General features: G+C 54.7%; 1 protein-coding gene across 11 annotated transcripts in view; it reads right to left on the bottom strand.

Moving 5' to 3' along the window:
- Positions 1-17,083, bottom strand: part of LOC105183037 (uncharacterized) — a 212,729-nt gene that overhangs the window by 66,884 nt on the left and 128,762 nt on the right. For 8 of the 11 annotated variants that reach the window (XR_003112938.1, XM_025298926.1, XM_025298924.1 and 5 more), the window contains exons 6-11: positions 15,897-17,062; positions 13,705-13,921; positions 10,942-11,196; positions 9,927-10,377; positions 7,525-7,822; positions 394-5,568 (exon numbers count right to left, since the gene is read on the bottom strand). Coding sequence is in view for 10 of the 11 variants with exons in the window: in XM_025298926.1 (XP_025154711.1) it covers positions 394-5,568; positions 7,525-7,822; positions 9,927-10,377; positions 10,942-11,196; positions 13,705-13,921; positions 15,897-17,062 (7,562 nt within the window). In the remaining variant the exon portion in view is untranslated. The remainder of the gene's footprint in view (positions 1-393; positions 5,569-7,524; positions 7,823-9,926; positions 10,378-10,941; positions 11,197-13,704; positions 13,922-15,896; positions 17,063-17,083) is intronic. The other 3 variants (XM_025298928.1, XM_025298922.1, XM_025298921.1) reach the window with 1 other exon arrangement.

Consider the following 17,083-nt stretch of genomic DNA (forward strand, 5'->3'; position numbering starts at 1 on the left):
GTTCTTCCGACCACCGTGATGCTGATGAGACAGAAACGTACCCGAGGTCGGTGATTGCAAACGCGGATGAAAGCTCCGCTTTGGGTCGAGCCTCCGATGAAACGTAGAAACTCGAATAGCTCGAGAGAGAGAGACGAGAAACTGAGAACTCGTTCGGCCAACTCTCGTCGCAAGGAATATCCCATCCCCCCTCCCCCCTCGTCTCCCGGCCCGGCGCGGAAGTAACCCTCACTCACGCAGCGCAACGACAGCTTCTGCTACTTAAGATTAAACAACTATCGCTAACAAGATGGTCACACGTGGGAGCGGCGGGCGTCTCGGTAGCCTCGGCGATTTGGAACACGGCTCGGTGTCACTGTCTGTACACGCCAGCGTTGTTGAGGAGCCACTCACCTGCAGCCCGTTTACACGGCTCCCTCGGCTCTTGCACCTTCTTGGTCGGCATCGTCCTCATCGGCAAGACATTGCGCACGTCCGCGGTATCGAGCTTTGCGACAACGTCTAACCGCTCGTTGTCGATCACTGTATCTGTCGTCATCGTCGTCATCGTCGTCGTCGTCGTCGTCGTCGTCGTCGTTGTCATGGTCGACGTCGTCGTCATGGTCGTCTTCATCATCGTCGACGTCGTTGCTGTCGTCGTCGTCGTCGTCGTCGTCGTCGACGACGGCGCGACGACAGCGTGCCTTGAATCGAGCGCGTCTCCAGGATGTTCCGCGAGCGGCAACCCTCGCCCCGAGTCCGCCATCGAGGTGCGCTGCTGTTCCTGGAGCAAGCAGGCGCTCGACAACAAGTCCCATTGGCGGAGCTTCTCTCGGTCGAGCTCGAACGACGCCGCGGACATTCGGGCGTCCGATATCGAGCGAGCCGGGGGAAGGTTGCCGTCTTCTAAAAAATGATTCGTCGCGTCGGCCGCGCGGCTGCTGGGCTTGCGGTAGGCCTCGTTCTGCGGGTCCCACACGTAACCGCCAGCGCCGATCCGCTCCATCGACAGGGTCTCGTAGGTGGCGACGACGTCGTTCTCGTCATCGTCCACGTCTTCGTGCTCGTCCTCGTCGTCGTCGTCGTCGTCGTCGTCGTCGACCAACGTCGCCGCGCGTTCCCGCGCGAGATGATCGCGATCCTTGTTCGTTCGGCGTTTGACTCGCGCTCGTTCACCGCGTGGCTCGTCCGCGCAGTGATCCCTGCGCAGGACGACGCTGTCGTTCACGTAGGTCGCTCCGCGGGTGATCCTGCTGCGTGACTTGGAGTCACCGGAGGAGGAGCCGCCGCCGGCTCGCGGTGGACTGTCCAGGTTATCCAGCGAACGCGCGTTTCGCAGGCTCACCCTCCGGAGATTCTCGCACCAGAGGGTGTCCTGCTCCCAAGGGTCGTCCACATGGAAGTTCACGCTGTCGTTCACGGCCGCGTGGTCGCCGGCTGCCAACGCGAGGCTCTGCCTCGGCGCCTCCAGCTGGTCGACCGAAGCGGCCGAGAACGCGGCGGCGGTAGCGGCCGCCGTCGTCGCCGTCGCCGCCGCCGCCGCCGCCGCCGAGCGGTTCGCTCGGTTACGCTGTTCCATCAAATTCTGCAGGCCGACGTCGTCGAGCAGTCCCTCCAGGGACCTCGATCTACGATGAGACGCCTGCGCGATATACGCTATGGACTCGGCAGTGTGGCCGGTGCTGGCCGTGACCGGATCAGCGGACTTATCCCTGAGACCGTGAGGGTACAGGTTCCTGGCGTTCACTTCCGCCAACGACACGTCCGGCGGCAGCGGGTCGATGGACTTGACGCGACGCAGCGTGTCCGCCTCGTAGAAGTTCCTCTTGTCCACGAGGGCGGCCTTGTTGTCGGCCAGCAACTGGCAGGTGGTGCGCCTGAGCTCGGCGGCGATGCGCCTCGCCTCCTCGATGTCGTCCACTTGAATGCGCCGCGGCATTTGCCGCGCGATCGGGTTCACTATGCGGCCGATGTCGTTCCGCTTGTTCAAGCCGCTCGCGTCGTCCCTCTGGTTGTTCAGCTGAGGTAACCTCGAGCTGTGACCGATCGTCGGCTTGGCCAGCTCGGTGTTCACGTTGTTCACGCTGGCCTGGAGATCGGAGTAGTAATACGGCGCGCCGGTTTGGTCGGCACTGGTCAGCACACGTTGCTCGCCGGCGTTCGGCAGGTACGACTGCAGCACCGACTGCTTGACGACGCTCTGCGACGACGTCGACACCGGTGTCGTCGTCGGTGGCGGCGGCAGCGGCAGCGGCGGCGGCGGCGCCAACGAGCACGGGTAATGACTGCAGTCCTGGCTGGACGTGGAGCGATGGTGGCTCGGCGTCGGCATCAGCGTGTGCCGCACGTACAGCTCATGGCTGGCGGAGCGCGAGTGATTCGGGAAACGAGGCTGCTCGCCGGCGTAGGGACTCGCCGCGGCAACGTTGCTTTGCTGCAGCTGGTTGGCCGCGAGGGCGACGTGATTCACCGACGACACGGAGCTGACGGGCGAGTACATGAAGGACTGCGCGCTGGCGGGCCTCTGGCAGGCCATGGACGTCGCGATGGACGCCGCGGCGGACGCGAGCGAGTAACTGGAGTCCCTGCTGTGCGAGATGGCGAGCGCGCCGCCACTGCCGTTCTGCGGCGCGCTCTGCAGCCGGTGGACGACGTTGTTGTCGCGCGGCGGTTCGCTGTCCGGCCGGATCGCCGGCGAGCCCCGAAGCGGCGAGAAGCTCGTGATGTTCTCGTAGTGCGCGTCTCCGGTGAAGGACTGCGAGTGTTGGTGGGCTGGCGGCAGGTCCGACACCCTCATGGACGGCAGGCTGCTCGCGGAGCCGGTCTTGTTCTTACAGGCGTAGTCGAACGGCCGGTCGAGGTTGCTCGACATCAGCTTCATCTTCCTAGTGAGGTCCTGGCAGTGAGTGGTCTTCTGCAATTTGTCCACCACCAGCATGTTCTCGTTGAAGCCGTAGATGCTGTTGTAACTGAGATCCTTGGCGTAGAGGTCGACGTTGAAGGCGTCCCGGGCCTGCAGCTCTTCCAGGTACTGATCGAGGTCAATGCTCGTGCCGTCGAAGCGGCTGCTCAACGACTCGTATTCGTCGAGGCTGTCGAGGGCGCCGCATACGTCGTCGCTGACGGGTCTTCTCTTGAGTTGCCTGTGCCGCGCCTCCTCGTCGTTCCTCAGCTCGACCGTGTCGCTGCCGCCTGACGTGCTCTCCAGCGATATCCTGCTGCCTCTGAAGGTGGAGCTGATGGTCGCGTCGGAGAAGCGCGACGGCGGCCTGTGCGCCTCCACCTGACCCAACGGCTTGCTCCAGGACTTGGGCGAGTCGCGACTCAGCGCGACGTTGTCCTTGCCCGTGGCCACCTGCGGCGAGACCTTCTTCATCTCCAACGACTCCTGCATCTCCAACGAGTCCAGGTCGTCCAGGGGAGGCGGGGAGGTGGGTATCGGCGGAGGAGACACCAGCTCGCTGTCCGACGAGTCGTGCAGTTCGGCGATCATGTTGCGGCTGGCGCCCAGGTAGTAAGACGCGGGCCGGAAAGTGTCGGACAGGCTGAAGCGCGGGTGCCGCGGCGCGTCGATCGAGTCCAAGTCCTTGGACGACTCGTCGTCGGCGTCGGAACTGTCGGACTTGAGCGCCGTCAGAATGTCGGGCAGGTCGGCTCGGGGATGCGTCGCGCCGTCGTTGGCGCTGTTTCGCCTCGTCGACATTTTGCCGCCGCCGCCGCCGCTCTCTTCGTCCTCCTTCTCAGACAACTGGCTCACCTCCATGTACACCGGCTCCATCTTGCTGTCCGACACGCACACCAGCTCATAGTGCGACGTGTCCAGGGTGGAGTAGTCGCCGGAATCGTGCTTGTCGCCGTCTCCGTTTGGCGCCAGCAACGAGCGACTCATCCCGTTCTGCGACATCTCCACGTAAGAGCTCTCCTCGTGCTCCAGATTGGCGAACAGGCTCTCCATGATCTTCGGGTTCGGCCGGTCGTCGCCGTTCGGGTCGAGTATGGCTTTCCTGGGCGTCATAGGCAGGTAATGATCCTCGACACTCGCGTCGTCCTGCTTCGAGATGCAGCTGGTCGGCTGGTCACTGTCGCCGGAGAACTGGTCGCCGTGCGTCAGCAAGGACTCGGTCACGCTAGTCCTGTCGCGCGTCGGCGAACCCGGCGAGACGACGATGTCCATGTCGGCGGGCCTCGGCAGGCATCGCTCAGCTAGACCGTCCTCCGAGGCGATCGGCTTACCTTGCCTCGAGGAGCCGTCGATTTGCTTGCCAACATCTGCGTACAGGGTGTCCACAGTGAAACACTGCGCGACCTGATCTTCGTCCCTGTCGTCGCTGTCCTTGTCCATGATGAGCTTCTCCCGCTCGACACAGGTTCTCCTGTGTCCTCGGCGGTCCAAGCTGCCGATCGCGGCGGCGTAGCGCAGTGCTTCGCTCTCGCAATGATCGGCGTGGTGCTTCGCCTCCTGCCGCTTCTCGCACTTCTGCCAGTTGGCCTGCTGCGACTTGCGCTCGAAGTCCGCCAACAGGTCCTTCACCGACTTGTTGCTGTCGCTGGAAGCCTGCTTGGAGTGGCCTTGCTCGACGCTCTTGTACCTAGAAGAGTTCTCCGCGGCGTTCGGGTCGCCGAGCGCGAAGCTGCGTATGACGGACGAAGTCTTCGAGTTGGAGCACTCCAGCTTCGAGATGTGAGCCTCGATCGCCTGCAACGGCGACACCTTCAGCGGCTCCTGCATGGACAGCACCTCCTTCTCGGAAGCGGCGCCGTCGAGGTTCATCTCGAACGAGCGGATCCTGCATTGCACCAGGTTCATCGACTCATGCCTCTCGTCCGTTTTGGCGTCGCCGGCTTCCTTCGGCCTGATGTACTGGTAAGAGAACTCCTTGATGACCTTGCTCTCGTCGATGCCGGGGTCCCCCCACTCGTCGTTGTCCTCCTTGGCGTCCCACTGCACGTTCTTCGCCACGTGCCAAGCGTCGGCCGCGCGATAACCGCACAGCCCGCCGCCGCCGTCGCTGTTCTCCGTCTTGTCGCCGCCGTCGACGAATTGCCGCTCGAAACCGTAAACGCTCGAGGTCTTGAGGATTCCTCCCGGCGGCTTCCGCGGGCTGTTCTTGTGCCTGATCGCGGCTTCTTCGAAGGCGACCTCCTCGGGCCGTTTCCTCGACCGCTTGTCCGCCGACAGCGCGGCTGCGTATGCGTACTCGTCGTTTCTTATTGACGACGACGACGACGACGACGACGACGACGACGACGACGACGACGACGGCGGCGGCGGCGGCGGCGGCGGCGGCGGCGGCGGTGGCGGCGGAGGCGGCGGGAAACTCACCTCGTCGTAACCCGCGTCCGGCGGTATGCCACCCAGAGAGGACAGCGCGACGGGCGCGCCGCCTCCACCCGGGCCGGCTCTGCAGCGAGCGTTAAGCTGCGCCTTGTGCGATTGGCCGTGCGGCTGATTAACGCTCGTGCGGCCGGCGGGCAACGTGACGTCCTGGACGGCCGACGTCGCCGGTGGCCGGTCGTCGCCGGCGTGTCGGGGGCTCCTTCCTGCATGCGAAGGTCTGCGCGTACGTTTCCTCCGGACATCCCCCAGCTCTGATTCGTTCGTTACCAAGAGACAAAGACACGGGTATGTCCGTTACTTACGAGTACGAGTGTGTGTCGGCCGGGAGGAATGAGAGTGAGTGAGGTGGGTGAAGAGATGGAGAGAGAGAGAGAGAGAGAGAGAGAGAGAGAGACAGCAGGCCATTTCGCTTCTTAATCCCCCAATTACCGCGTTCAACCCCGTGTGCATTCATACGCGGGGGAAAGGGGTCGCTCGAGCGAACCGCGCGACTACGAGCGGACGCGATCCTCGCCGAGGGAAACCGAGCTTCCGAGCTTCTTGGAGCCGGACTTGGCTCAGAAGAGCGGAACCGGAAGTTCCGCGTTCCTCGGCCGAAATGCGTCTCGCTCGTCCGCGTCTCAGTCGAGCGAGCTCCGTCTTCAGCCGCGCACAAGTCTCGAGTCAACTCGCCAAGCGCGACCACGAAGATCGGGGATCACTGCATCGTCTGCTCGTCTGCGTGGGTGATCGACGATTGGGGGGATGTGATCGGAATCGGTACGAGCGCGACGAGAGAGAGAGAGAGAGAGAAAGGGGGAGGGGGGAAGGGGAGGGAAGAGAGAGAGAGAGAGAGAGAGAGAGAGGTTGAATGACAAGTTTCGTCGTCGCAGGACTCTCGACCGCAGCATGATCGGGATCCCGGGGTCGGTCGGGCGAGTCGATGACGCGAGTCAATAGTCGTACGTAGCGGACACACGAGCTGTGGAAAAGGTAGACCTACCGGCAGATCGCAGTCGCGCGGCTGAGTGTTAGTGAGATAGTTTGGCATGCCATGCTGAGAGCCAGAGGTCTCTCTCGTTCTACGGCCGCGATCCGGAGCGCGAGCCGCTGCTCCGGGTGTTAAGACGCGGGCTAAGGGGTTGTACGGATGCTCGCTTGTAAGATTGTTAATCGCTTTTGCCCATTCACCAGTCAGCCCAGACCCAACAGCAGCAGATAGAAGGAGCCCCGCGGAGAAACGCTCGCAGATATCCGTCACTTGGAACCTCTTCTCTCCTGCTCGTCTCGTCTTTTGTCTCTCGTCGTTCGACGCACCGCGCCGCACGCCGCGCCTCTCGCAGGAAAGACTCGCTCCCCACGACGATCGTGATTAGTAAGAATGACGAGAAACAACCAAACAAGCCACGAGCCTGCGACTTGCGACCGACTCGCGCGCGAGTGGCGCGCGCAAGTCGACAGTTCAGCCGCCTCGCGCTATTAATTGCAGCGGAGACGCGAGAGACACACACACACACACACACACACACGAAACTCGGGATATCTTGGTTAGACTACTTGTAGGTGTAGACCCTTCACGATTCGTTGTTAATCGAGATGCAGTTTACGTGCTGGTAATTGGTAGTATCAGAGCACAGATCGATCGAGCACCCTCGCGAGGGAGAGATATCGCGGTCTGCGCGCGACAAACGTCCATTCACACACACGCACGCGCACACGCACACGCACACGCACACACACACACACACACACACACACAAGGCGCGAGCTTCTCTCCGACGTGCGTTCTCGTGCGCGAGGAGAGATATGCCTGTCGAGTTTCCGCGAGCGGTTACCGCGAGCGCGGCGTTATGGACACTCCTCACCGTGTTAGCGATTAAACGTGGTCGTGTTAGAAATCTGTTTAGGATTGCCTCCAGCTCGGGACAACTATCTACCGCTCAAGAGAGACCGACCGACAGAGTCGCAGGATAGCGCGCGGCGCTTGCGAGGGACTCGCGCCAGCGAAGCCCGACGGGAACGACGACGGCTTCGCAGAGGAAGGATCCTCCGCGAATGGCATCGAAGCCCCCCTCCCCCCCGCCCCATTCGCGACACTTCGCAGCGCAGCGGGTCCCTCGCGTGCGACACGCTCGCGCGGCAGCAACAGCAGCAGCAATAATAAATAACAGCACAGGCCGACGCAACAACCACAATTTAGATGATCAGTTCAGGCGAGCTGTCCTTACCTTCGTCATCGCTGGAGTAGCTGTTGTAGCGGGACACGTTGGCGGCGGCGGTCCGCCGGCCGTCCGAGCTCTTGCTCCTGATGTGCGAGCGGTGGCCGTCCTCCCGCCGCCGAGAGTGACGGCCCTCCGCGACGGCGGCCTCGTGCGCTGCCAAGTCCAGCAGCGCCTGTTGCTTGTAGTAACTCGACAGATCGTTCTGCGCCCTGCCGCGGTTCGCCGAGCCGGACGGCTTGCGCGTCAGCGGGGACTGCAGCATACGCTGCTTCCATTCCAGCAGCCGCTTCATCGACTCTTCGCGCTGCAACGGGAAGCGTAAACGCGGCTCGTCACTCGCCAACGGATCTCGGACGCGGCGCAGGAATTCTCGCCGGTTGGGCGACATCTTTGAATAAAGAACATAAGGAAGGAGGATATCGGCAAAATATACGGGAGAGGGTGCGACGGATGTAACGCCGTGCTATTGTACCGAAAACGGGTATCGATCATTGCAAGTCGAATCGACTGGAGAGAGAGAGAGAGAGAGAGAGAGAGAGTGAGAAACAGTAATTGAGAAGACTGAAATAAGACTGAAGACCGATTATTTCGAACTTCTTGACAAGTTAACTGATAATCATATGTTTATCTATGTTTTGTTATGAACTTGACAACAGTATTAACCCTTTGCACTCGGAGTCATCTCGCGGGTTTACCTACCAGCAGCTCGGCGGCACCTTTTTAGGAAAATGTGTCATAGTAAATAGTGCAGTTTTGAAACCAAGTAATTTATTGCAATGATATCTGGTTTATACGATTCTTTAGACACTGGGGAACATATTTATGACAAGAAAAAATCAAAATTTTGTATCGTATATTTTTCTAACGTGTGACAACGTGTGAAACAATCACCGGTATGCGTTGCAGGTTCGCTTTGCCATTGTTCTGTAAACTAAATGAACGGGTCAGAAATTTCTAACTGTAAACTGCGAAACCACAAAGTGAAATTTACTAAAAGAATATTACTTTTCCAATTTTACTTTTCTGACTTGGTGGTGCAGGTAACGATCTTCGCCGCTCGATACTTCAATACTTCAACTGCTTTCAGCTTTGAAAGTCTCTTTCTCTTAGGCTACAGTCTAAGGCTTGCTTGTTCTTCTTCTCAAATGGCACCATATCATGTGGTGTATCACCAAGAAAACATGTATTTTATGGAAAATTTGCGCTCGCACAAGTTTATCCTGTATAATCACTAATAAAGTCTTTGTGTCCCCTGAAAGAGGAGGGGACATCCGAGTGCAAAGGATCAATAACTGCACAATACGCACATCTCGAGGACGTTTTTATCCTTTCTTGTACATTTCCCAAGTATTCGTCGAGGTATACCGCGAATGTTTTGTTTCCGGTAACAAGCTTATAGCTGTATGTTACATGTTCACGCCCAAGGCCCTTGTTGTCGAAAATTCGTGAAAAAATCATATACGATATCTCATCAATGGACGAATTTAATTGGCTGAGAACAGCCGGTGGTATCTGGTGACATTCGTGAAATGAATGGTATGCGACATTTTTTCAAGAAGACGGGCCTCAAGAAGACCGACTATCGATATCCCGGGCGATATCGCAATACGTTCCTTCCTTATGTTCTTTATTCAAAATGGGCAACATCGAGTGGAAAAGCGTGGGAAAATCCGACGGCTCGCAGCGTGACGTAAGTAAGACGGCGGTCAAGCGATCAGATCGATCGAGTGAATGAGCGAACGAGCGACAGAGAAAGCTGCGATGACGGACAGGCACGATGACGCAGGCCACGACGTGGAGGCGACGTCGTGGTGATTCACTCGCCTCGGCCGAGCGGTGTTACCGAAGCGCGATTGTCTCTGCCGAGATAATACCGACGATCTTGACGATGGTTTCCACGACCGACAGGTAGTCTCATCGATGACTCATCCCAGCCGGCCTACCGAAGCTGAATCCGAAAGCCACGTGCCGCGTCGACCGTTGCGTCTGCAGAGCCGTCGCAATTTCCGACGCAAAGCACCGGAAAGAGAGGAGAGCGGAGCAAGTTTGCGGGGGAGTTTCCATTTCAGCGTTTCTCCTTTCAGCACGATTCCTCGCGAGGGACATAGCGGGAAACGAGCCCGCGGCGAGGCGCTTTTTCTCGAGTTCCCTTCGGATCGGAGCCTTCGAAACGTCTCTCGCGATCAAGGGAGAAGTCCGATTTCAGAGCGCCGACCGGCACGGCGGAATCGCGGAAGCGCGGGGGAATTTTGTCCTTGGTGTCCTCCGTCGCGAGTATTTAAACTCGACGGTCGAGGGAAACTTTTCTACAACCGCGCAGTGTAGCGAAGAATCTTCGCGAGTTAGCATCTTCGGCCACGAAGCGAGCCGCACTTTGCCGAGAAACGCCGAGAAACGAAAGATCTCACCTGCTGAATCTTGCGCTCGCCATCCCGCGAGTCCTGCTCGGAGGACCTCTCCGCGTAGTCGTCGTCGTCCGGGTCGAGGGCGGCCGGATGTCGCGTCCTCGGCAGGCGCGCCGACGCCGATCTACAGAACTGCTGCTGCTCGCTCCATCGCCTGCCGCCACCTGCGTAACCGGCGTGACACGTCTGTGAGATGTGAGTGCCATGGCCACCGTGGCCCGTCGTCCTTCCCCACCCGTCGTACTCGCGCGGCAGCACTCTTCGGGGCACCGTGTTGTCATCGCCGCCGCCGCCGACGTGCGTCGCCAGCGTCTCGCGGCCGTTCGCCTCGCAGCTCTTCTCGCGCAGCGATCTCCGCAGCTTCGGATCGGCGCCCATGATCCTGGTGGGAACGAACGCTCGAGCGTGACGCTCCGATCGAATCCGAGAGAAGCGACGTCGGTCGCTCTGCATCCTTTTCCGAAAAATCGTCGGATTTGACCAGAGAGAGAGAGAGAGAGAGAGAGAGAGAGAGAGAGAGAGAGAGAGAGAGAGACACAGAGATAGAGATAGATAGAGATAGATAGATAGAGAGAGAGAGAGAGAGAGAGAGAGAGAGAGAAAAGAAAAGAATAGGGAAATTTCGCGACAAACGTGAGAGAAAAACTGAAGGGACTGCGAAACTGAAAAGATAACCGGACGCTTCGATCTCTCTCTCTCTCTCTCTCTCTCTCTCTCTCTCTCTCTCTCTCTCTCTCTCTCTTTCTCTCTCTGTCTCTCTCTCTCTCTCTCTCTCTCTCTCTGTCTCCCGATGCGTCTCGCGCGAGTTTACGCGAGTTGAGAAACGCCTTCGTCGACTTTGGAAACAGGAGGTGAAAGTTATACGACGGAGATGGTCGGGGCCGTTGACATCGGGCGAACGCGCGCAGCTAGTCGTCGCAGCGTCTTGAAATTACACAGCGACGGAATTTCAAAGGGCGGACTCGGATTCCCCCGGGCTCCCTAATCGTTTATTCCAGCAATGTGCTGTGCGACTCACTCGGAATGTCTCTGCGTCAGCGACTGACTGGGCATCGTGTGCTGCTGATGAACGTGATCCCGCTGCTGCGAGCGCCTCAGCGCAGGGCACGACGAGTCCGGCAAGGTGGATACTCTACTTTCGTCGGGCTTGTCGCGGATGCCCGGCAGTTTCGGCTGCATCGTCGCGCGTGACAGAGACTGATTCCTCTGCTGCTGATAGTGCTGAGGCGTCTGGTGCAGGTAAACCGCGGACTGGCGCATCTGCGCCGCGTACCTGAGCGCAAATACAAGTAGATGATGCAGGGAGCGAAGGTGCTGTGCGTGAGAGAGAGAGAGAGAGAGAGAGAGAGGTACAAATTTACTTGCATCTTGGGACAAATCAAACGCTAAATCTTTTATATTAGGAGTGTAATTTAATTTTGAGGGTTTTTCTTCTCAAAAACTGATTTACTTAAACAAGATGGTGAATGAATATCTTAATCACGATATTTTCCATCGTTTTCTGCAAATTTTTTCCCATCTTTCTGGCGAGAGATGGATTCCGCGACGATAAAAAGATTCTTCTTCGGATTCTTCTTCTTGATCCAATTTTCAACAAATTTTCGCACTTGTTCGAAGTTATAAAAATACGTATCTTCTGAAGCATCGACCAAAACAAGTAATAATCGAATGGAGCAATGTCTGGAGAATACACGAGTAAGACTTGCCATTCCAGCTCTAATAGCGTTTGCTTCACTGATAATGCAACATGAGGTCGAGCATTGTCGTGAAGAAGGATCACTTTGCGTCGTTTGCTCGCAATTGGTGATCGTTTTTGGTCCAATGCTCGCTTCAATTTGTATAATTATTGTCGATAACGATCAGCGGTGACAATTTCATTCGGATTTAACAGTTTATACACAATACATTCTTGATCCCACCAAATACACATAACAATACCTTTGAGCCATGAATATTGTACCTCGAATGTTGCTGGTTGGCCCGAATCAACCATGATTTTTTTCGTTTGGGATTATCGAAATAAATTCATTTTTCATCCCCAGTAACAATTCGATACAAAAAACTCATTTCTTGTCTATCAACGAAATGCAAATATTTAACCAGTTCGCAACGGGATTTTCCGATAATTCATGTGGAACCCATTTTCCTTCTTTATAAATTTTTCTCATACCATGTAAACGTAGTAACTGTTGTCAACAATCAACATTTAATGCTCTGGCAAGTTCTGAAATAGATCGTGCTGGATTTTTGTCCGATGATGCTTGCAAATCTGCATCTTCAAGCTTTTTCGCTTGTCCCGAGCGATCTTTATCATTAACATTGAAATCACCACTTTTGAATCGTCTAAGCCAATATTCATATGTTTTAATTCATGGAGCAACGACACCACAAATTTCTATCAGAATTCTATAACCTTCAGCCGCCGTTTTCTTCTGATTAAAAAATAAAGGCAATGCACGTCAAAAATGGAAACTCCTTACGAAGCTCTTTACGAAGCTCTTTAGGAAGCTCCATTTTTAAGATGGTATTAATACGATTTTTACTGCATCTATCGTTCGTAAATGACTAAATATCATGGATTAATATTAAAGCATTAAGAAACAATAGATGTGATTGGAATGTCTTCGACAAAACTGACATTAGTGCCAACTCTTGCAAAACTCTTAAAAGTAAATCGCACTTCTAATACGTTGTATAGCAACAAAAAATAGAAAAAAATAGTAATTACAAAAGCGCGCTAATGCAGGTATGTCGCGAGTAAATATAAATGCAAAATAATAATAAACACTGCACATAAATCATATGGAAAAACAATTGTGTTGTGTCTATATACTAAAATGTTAAAAATGCTAGCGATTTCGGTTAAAGAGAAGTAGAAAGAGAGAGAGAGAGAGAGAGAGAGAGAGAGAGAGAGAGAGAGAGAGAGAGAGAGAGAGAGAGAGAGAGAGAGAGACGTCGGCTTTATATTCTCATTTTTCGTCTCTCTTCTTACTCTTTTTTTTTGGTTTTTTTTAACGTTCTATTTTCGTATGAAAAATCGTATCGAAAAATTGCATCTATATACTAAAATGTTAAAAATACTAGCAATTTCGGTTAAGGACAGATAGAAAGAGAGAGGGAGAAAGAAATACGTCGGCTTTATTTTCACTTTTTCCGTCTCTCCTCTCTCACCCGTTCTTTCTGTGTTTTTTTTTTTCCAACGTTCTACTCTCGTAGGAAAAATCGTATGAAAAACTGTGTCTACATACTAAAATGCTAAAAATACTACCGATTTCGATTAAGGGGAAATAGAAAAAAAGACATCGGCTTTATATTCTCACTTTTTTCGTCTCTCTTCTCACCCGTTTCTTTTGTTTTTTTTCCGATGTTCTATCCTCGTAGGAAAAATCGTATGGAAAAATTGCGTCTATATACTAAAATGCTAAAGATACTAGCAGTTAAGGAGAAATAGAAACAGAGAGAGAGAGAGAGAGAGAGAGGAGAAGAAAGAAAGACGCCGGCTTTATTCTCACTTTTTTCGTCTCTCTCCTCACCCGTTTCTTTTGTTTTTTTTTTCGATGTTCTATCCTCGTAGGAAAAATCGTATGGAAAAATTGCGTCTATATACTAAAATGCTAAAGATACTAGCAGTTAAGGAGAAATAGAAACAGAGAGAGAGAGAGAGAGAGAGGAGAAGAAAGAAAGACGCCGGCTTTATTCTCACATTTTTTAGTCTCTTTTCTCTCACCCGTTCCTTTTGTGTTTTCTTTTTTCAACATTCCGCTCTCTCGACGTTCTTTACCTTTCCTCGGAGTAAAAGTAACCGTCGTTGGTCGTGTCCGACGGGTTCACTATGTCCAAGCTAGACTTGGGCCTCTGCGGGCGCCTCGGCTGATTCGGGGGTTTCTCGCATTGCGCAGGCTGTTGCTGGGGTCTCCTCGCCGCCTCGTACTCGAGAAAGTCCGCGCTATGTGGCCGCGGTGGCGGTTGGGCTCTGGACGATTGTCTCACCATCGACACTGGAGGAAGCAAATCCAGCCCTTTGTATCGTCGTGTCTCGGCCGCCGGCCGGATCGCACAGCGGCGAATTATCCGACACGCTCTTTGTGACACGAGGAAGAAGGAAGAGGAATCTCCGGTCTCCGGGGTCTCCGGGGAGGGGGAGGGTCTCAGGGAGGAAAAGAGAGAAGCGAGGAGAAAACAGAACGGCAGAAGGGGACGATAGATTATCGGCTGAGTGACGTCTTAGTCGCCTCGCGCGAAACGAGGACGTTCACCGTCGCGGCGATTATCGCGATAATGCAACGCTGAAAATCGCCAGAACGAGGACGAGAGCGAGAAGAAGAGATAGATCGAGCGAAACAGAGAATCGTCAGAGACGAATCGTCGTTACTTCTCGGGACAGCGACGCCGGGGAAGCGAAGCGTCCTCGCGCTCGCTCGCGAGGAGCCGAGGTCCCTGGCGGAAACTCCTCGCGCGACACTGCATCCTGAGATTGGACGTGTCGCGTACAATTCCCCGGGCGCGTATTCTCCGAGGCGAGAAAGCCCGGTCGCAGGGAGAAGCCGCGTCCACGTAAAGTACCTCCTCGATACTCGTCTCAGGGGACGAGCGGACACGGCGGCATTCGCCGAGCTACCCGAGCAAAAAATTGTTGTTAGGGCTATCCTGATAAAGCATAAGGCCCCGATAAGGCTGAAAGTAGGATGGCCTGAAAAGGGATGTCATTATTACCACATCAGGCTCGGAGATGAATCTTTTAGGAATATCGCCTAATATAGATTTTACGAAATAAGCCTTTGATAGGGGAAGCTGATGAGGGTTTTGGAAGGATTTTTTTAGGGATGCTTTAGATATACAGAATCAAGTTTTGTTATAGAAAATTAATAAGATCTGAAGCGTGTAATAAAATTGTCACCACTTAATTTTGTTTCGGTAACGGCTACGCTTTATCTAGTTCTTTTAAAGATTTCTTAATTATTTAACCGCAATTAAAAACAAATTTTATTAGTTTTATTAGTTGCTAGTATTCATTAGTTTCTTCCAAGGATTTTTCTAATATTGCCTTCGTTTTGAAATGCAGCGAACTTTAGTAAAAACTTTAGTAAAAACAGTGGCAGAATTTTTATGCGTAAAGAATACTATATTTTATTGTAAAGTATGCTATATTTTTTAAATAAAAAATTCTCATTGTATACTAACAAGGTTCTAAAGAAATAAATAAATTACAGTCTAAGTTTCTCGAAATGAAAGGAACGGATATTTTTACTCAAGCAATAATAAAAATATTTCTTTATAACGCCTTATTAATATTGACTTATGAGGCCCTGTTGATATTGTCATGTAAGGATCCGTTAAATCAGGGGTTCCCGACCGGGAGTATGAAAACATATTCTTGGGGGTGCGAGGAAAAATGATTGTAATTAATAATGATGATTAAGATGAATTCTGGAATAATCCGGCATTTTTACCATCAAATTAAAAAAAGTGTTATTAAAATTATATATTTTTTACCTATCTGCCTATATATTCATTACGTATCACTATGCGAAGCCAGCCCAATACCATGGATAATAATGTTATAATATTAAAATGATAGTTACTTTCTATAAAACAATACTATGTAATAAATTATTATAAAATAACTTCTTATACCCTAAAACCCTAACAACTAATTTTTACCATAAAACATACGATAATGATTTTCTTTTGTAGGGGGTGCAAAGGTTCATTAATAAATTTTTAGGGGTGTGAAATACGAAAAAGGTTGAGAAACCTGCGTTACACATCTTGTAGGGCCCTTATCTCTCTATCCCTACCAAGGCCCGATTAATGTCAGAGGAAAAGAATCCAGACCCTTACCAGAGAGAGCCCTATTAATTTTTCTACTCGGGTAACTACGCGAGGCTGCCGTCGCGTCCGGATCGGCAGGCAAGACGAGAGGGACAGAGCGCGCGGAGATGAGAAGACGGAAAGAAAGAAAGAAGCTCTCACCGGTCGGCGGCGTGACGGGCGGCTTGATCTGCTGCTGGAGATGCTGCTGCTGCTGGTGCTGCGCATAGAGCGGGATGGCGATGGGCGCCGGCGCGGTGCTCTTGGTGTAGCCGACCGGGCCGGCGGGCCTCTGGTAGAGCTGCGGGGTGCCGTAGACCTCCTCGTAGTCGCCGTTGGGCCTGCCGGCGGCGGGCCGGGGCTTCGCGTTGCGGCCGTACGTGTCCGGAGTCCTCCTCTCGGTCGGCTGGGTCTGGCCGTAGCCGTAATTCAGGCCGGACTTGTCGGTGCGCAGGCTCTGCTGCGACGGCTGCTGGTTGATCCGCGCGGCGTAGATCGCGCTGCGGCCGCCGCCGGCGGCGGCCTCGTAGTCGGACATCGGGCTCTTGCTGGCCACCGTGACGACGTCCGGCGAGACCGGGCTCTTGCGGTAATCCGGCGACGGCGACGGCGTCGAGTACTCGTTGGAGCCGTCGGTCAGCCTCCTCGGCTTCGGCGGCGCGTTCGCGTAGATCGGCTGGCCGAACTTGCGGGACATGGGCTGGACGGTCTGCAGCCGGTCACCGCCGCCGCCGCCGGCATGCTGCGGCTGCTGCTGCGACTGTGGCTGCGGCTGTTGTTGGACCAGCAGCACCTGGTGCTTGTGCGGGTGCGACGTCTGGTGAGCGCTCGGCAGCGCCGGGTTCTGATGCGCAGGCAGGTGTTGCAGCAGCAGCGCCTGGTGCTGGTGCGAGTGGCCCGGTTGCAGTTGCTGCGACGGCAGCAAGTGGCCGTATTGCTGCTGCTGCTGCTGCGACGACGGCGCCGGCGGCGCCGGCGGTGGCTGCGAGGTGCCGGGCTGGCCGTACTGCGGCGACTGCTGGATCCAGCCGTTCATCATCGGGTGCGACGACTGCGAGTCGCTCGTGTGGTTGTTGCCGGCGGAGTTGCCGTTGCTGTTGCTGCCGCTCAGGTTCGGGAAGGAGGCAGTGTTGGCGCTGTTCGGGCTGGAGTTGTTGTTGGACGCGTGGCTCGGGTCGTCGCGCGACTGGAAGCCGTGGAAGCCGGAGTCGCTGTCGTCGGCGCTCTGGTTCAGGATCGACGAGATCGACGAGACGCTGGGCCTGGCGCTCCGCTCGCCGTCCTGCTGCCCGGCTATCTCGATCACCACCGCGGCTTCGCCCGCACCGCTGTGGGGGGATGCGTCAGGG

This window comes from Harpegnathos saltator, unplaced genomic scaffold (assembly GCF_003227715.2).
Source record: "Harpegnathos saltator strain DR-91 unplaced genomic scaffold, Hsal_v8.6 scaffold248, whole genome shotgun sequence".
Lineage (NCBI taxonomy): Eukaryota > Metazoa > Arthropoda > Insecta > Hymenoptera > Formicidae > Harpegnathos > Harpegnathos saltator.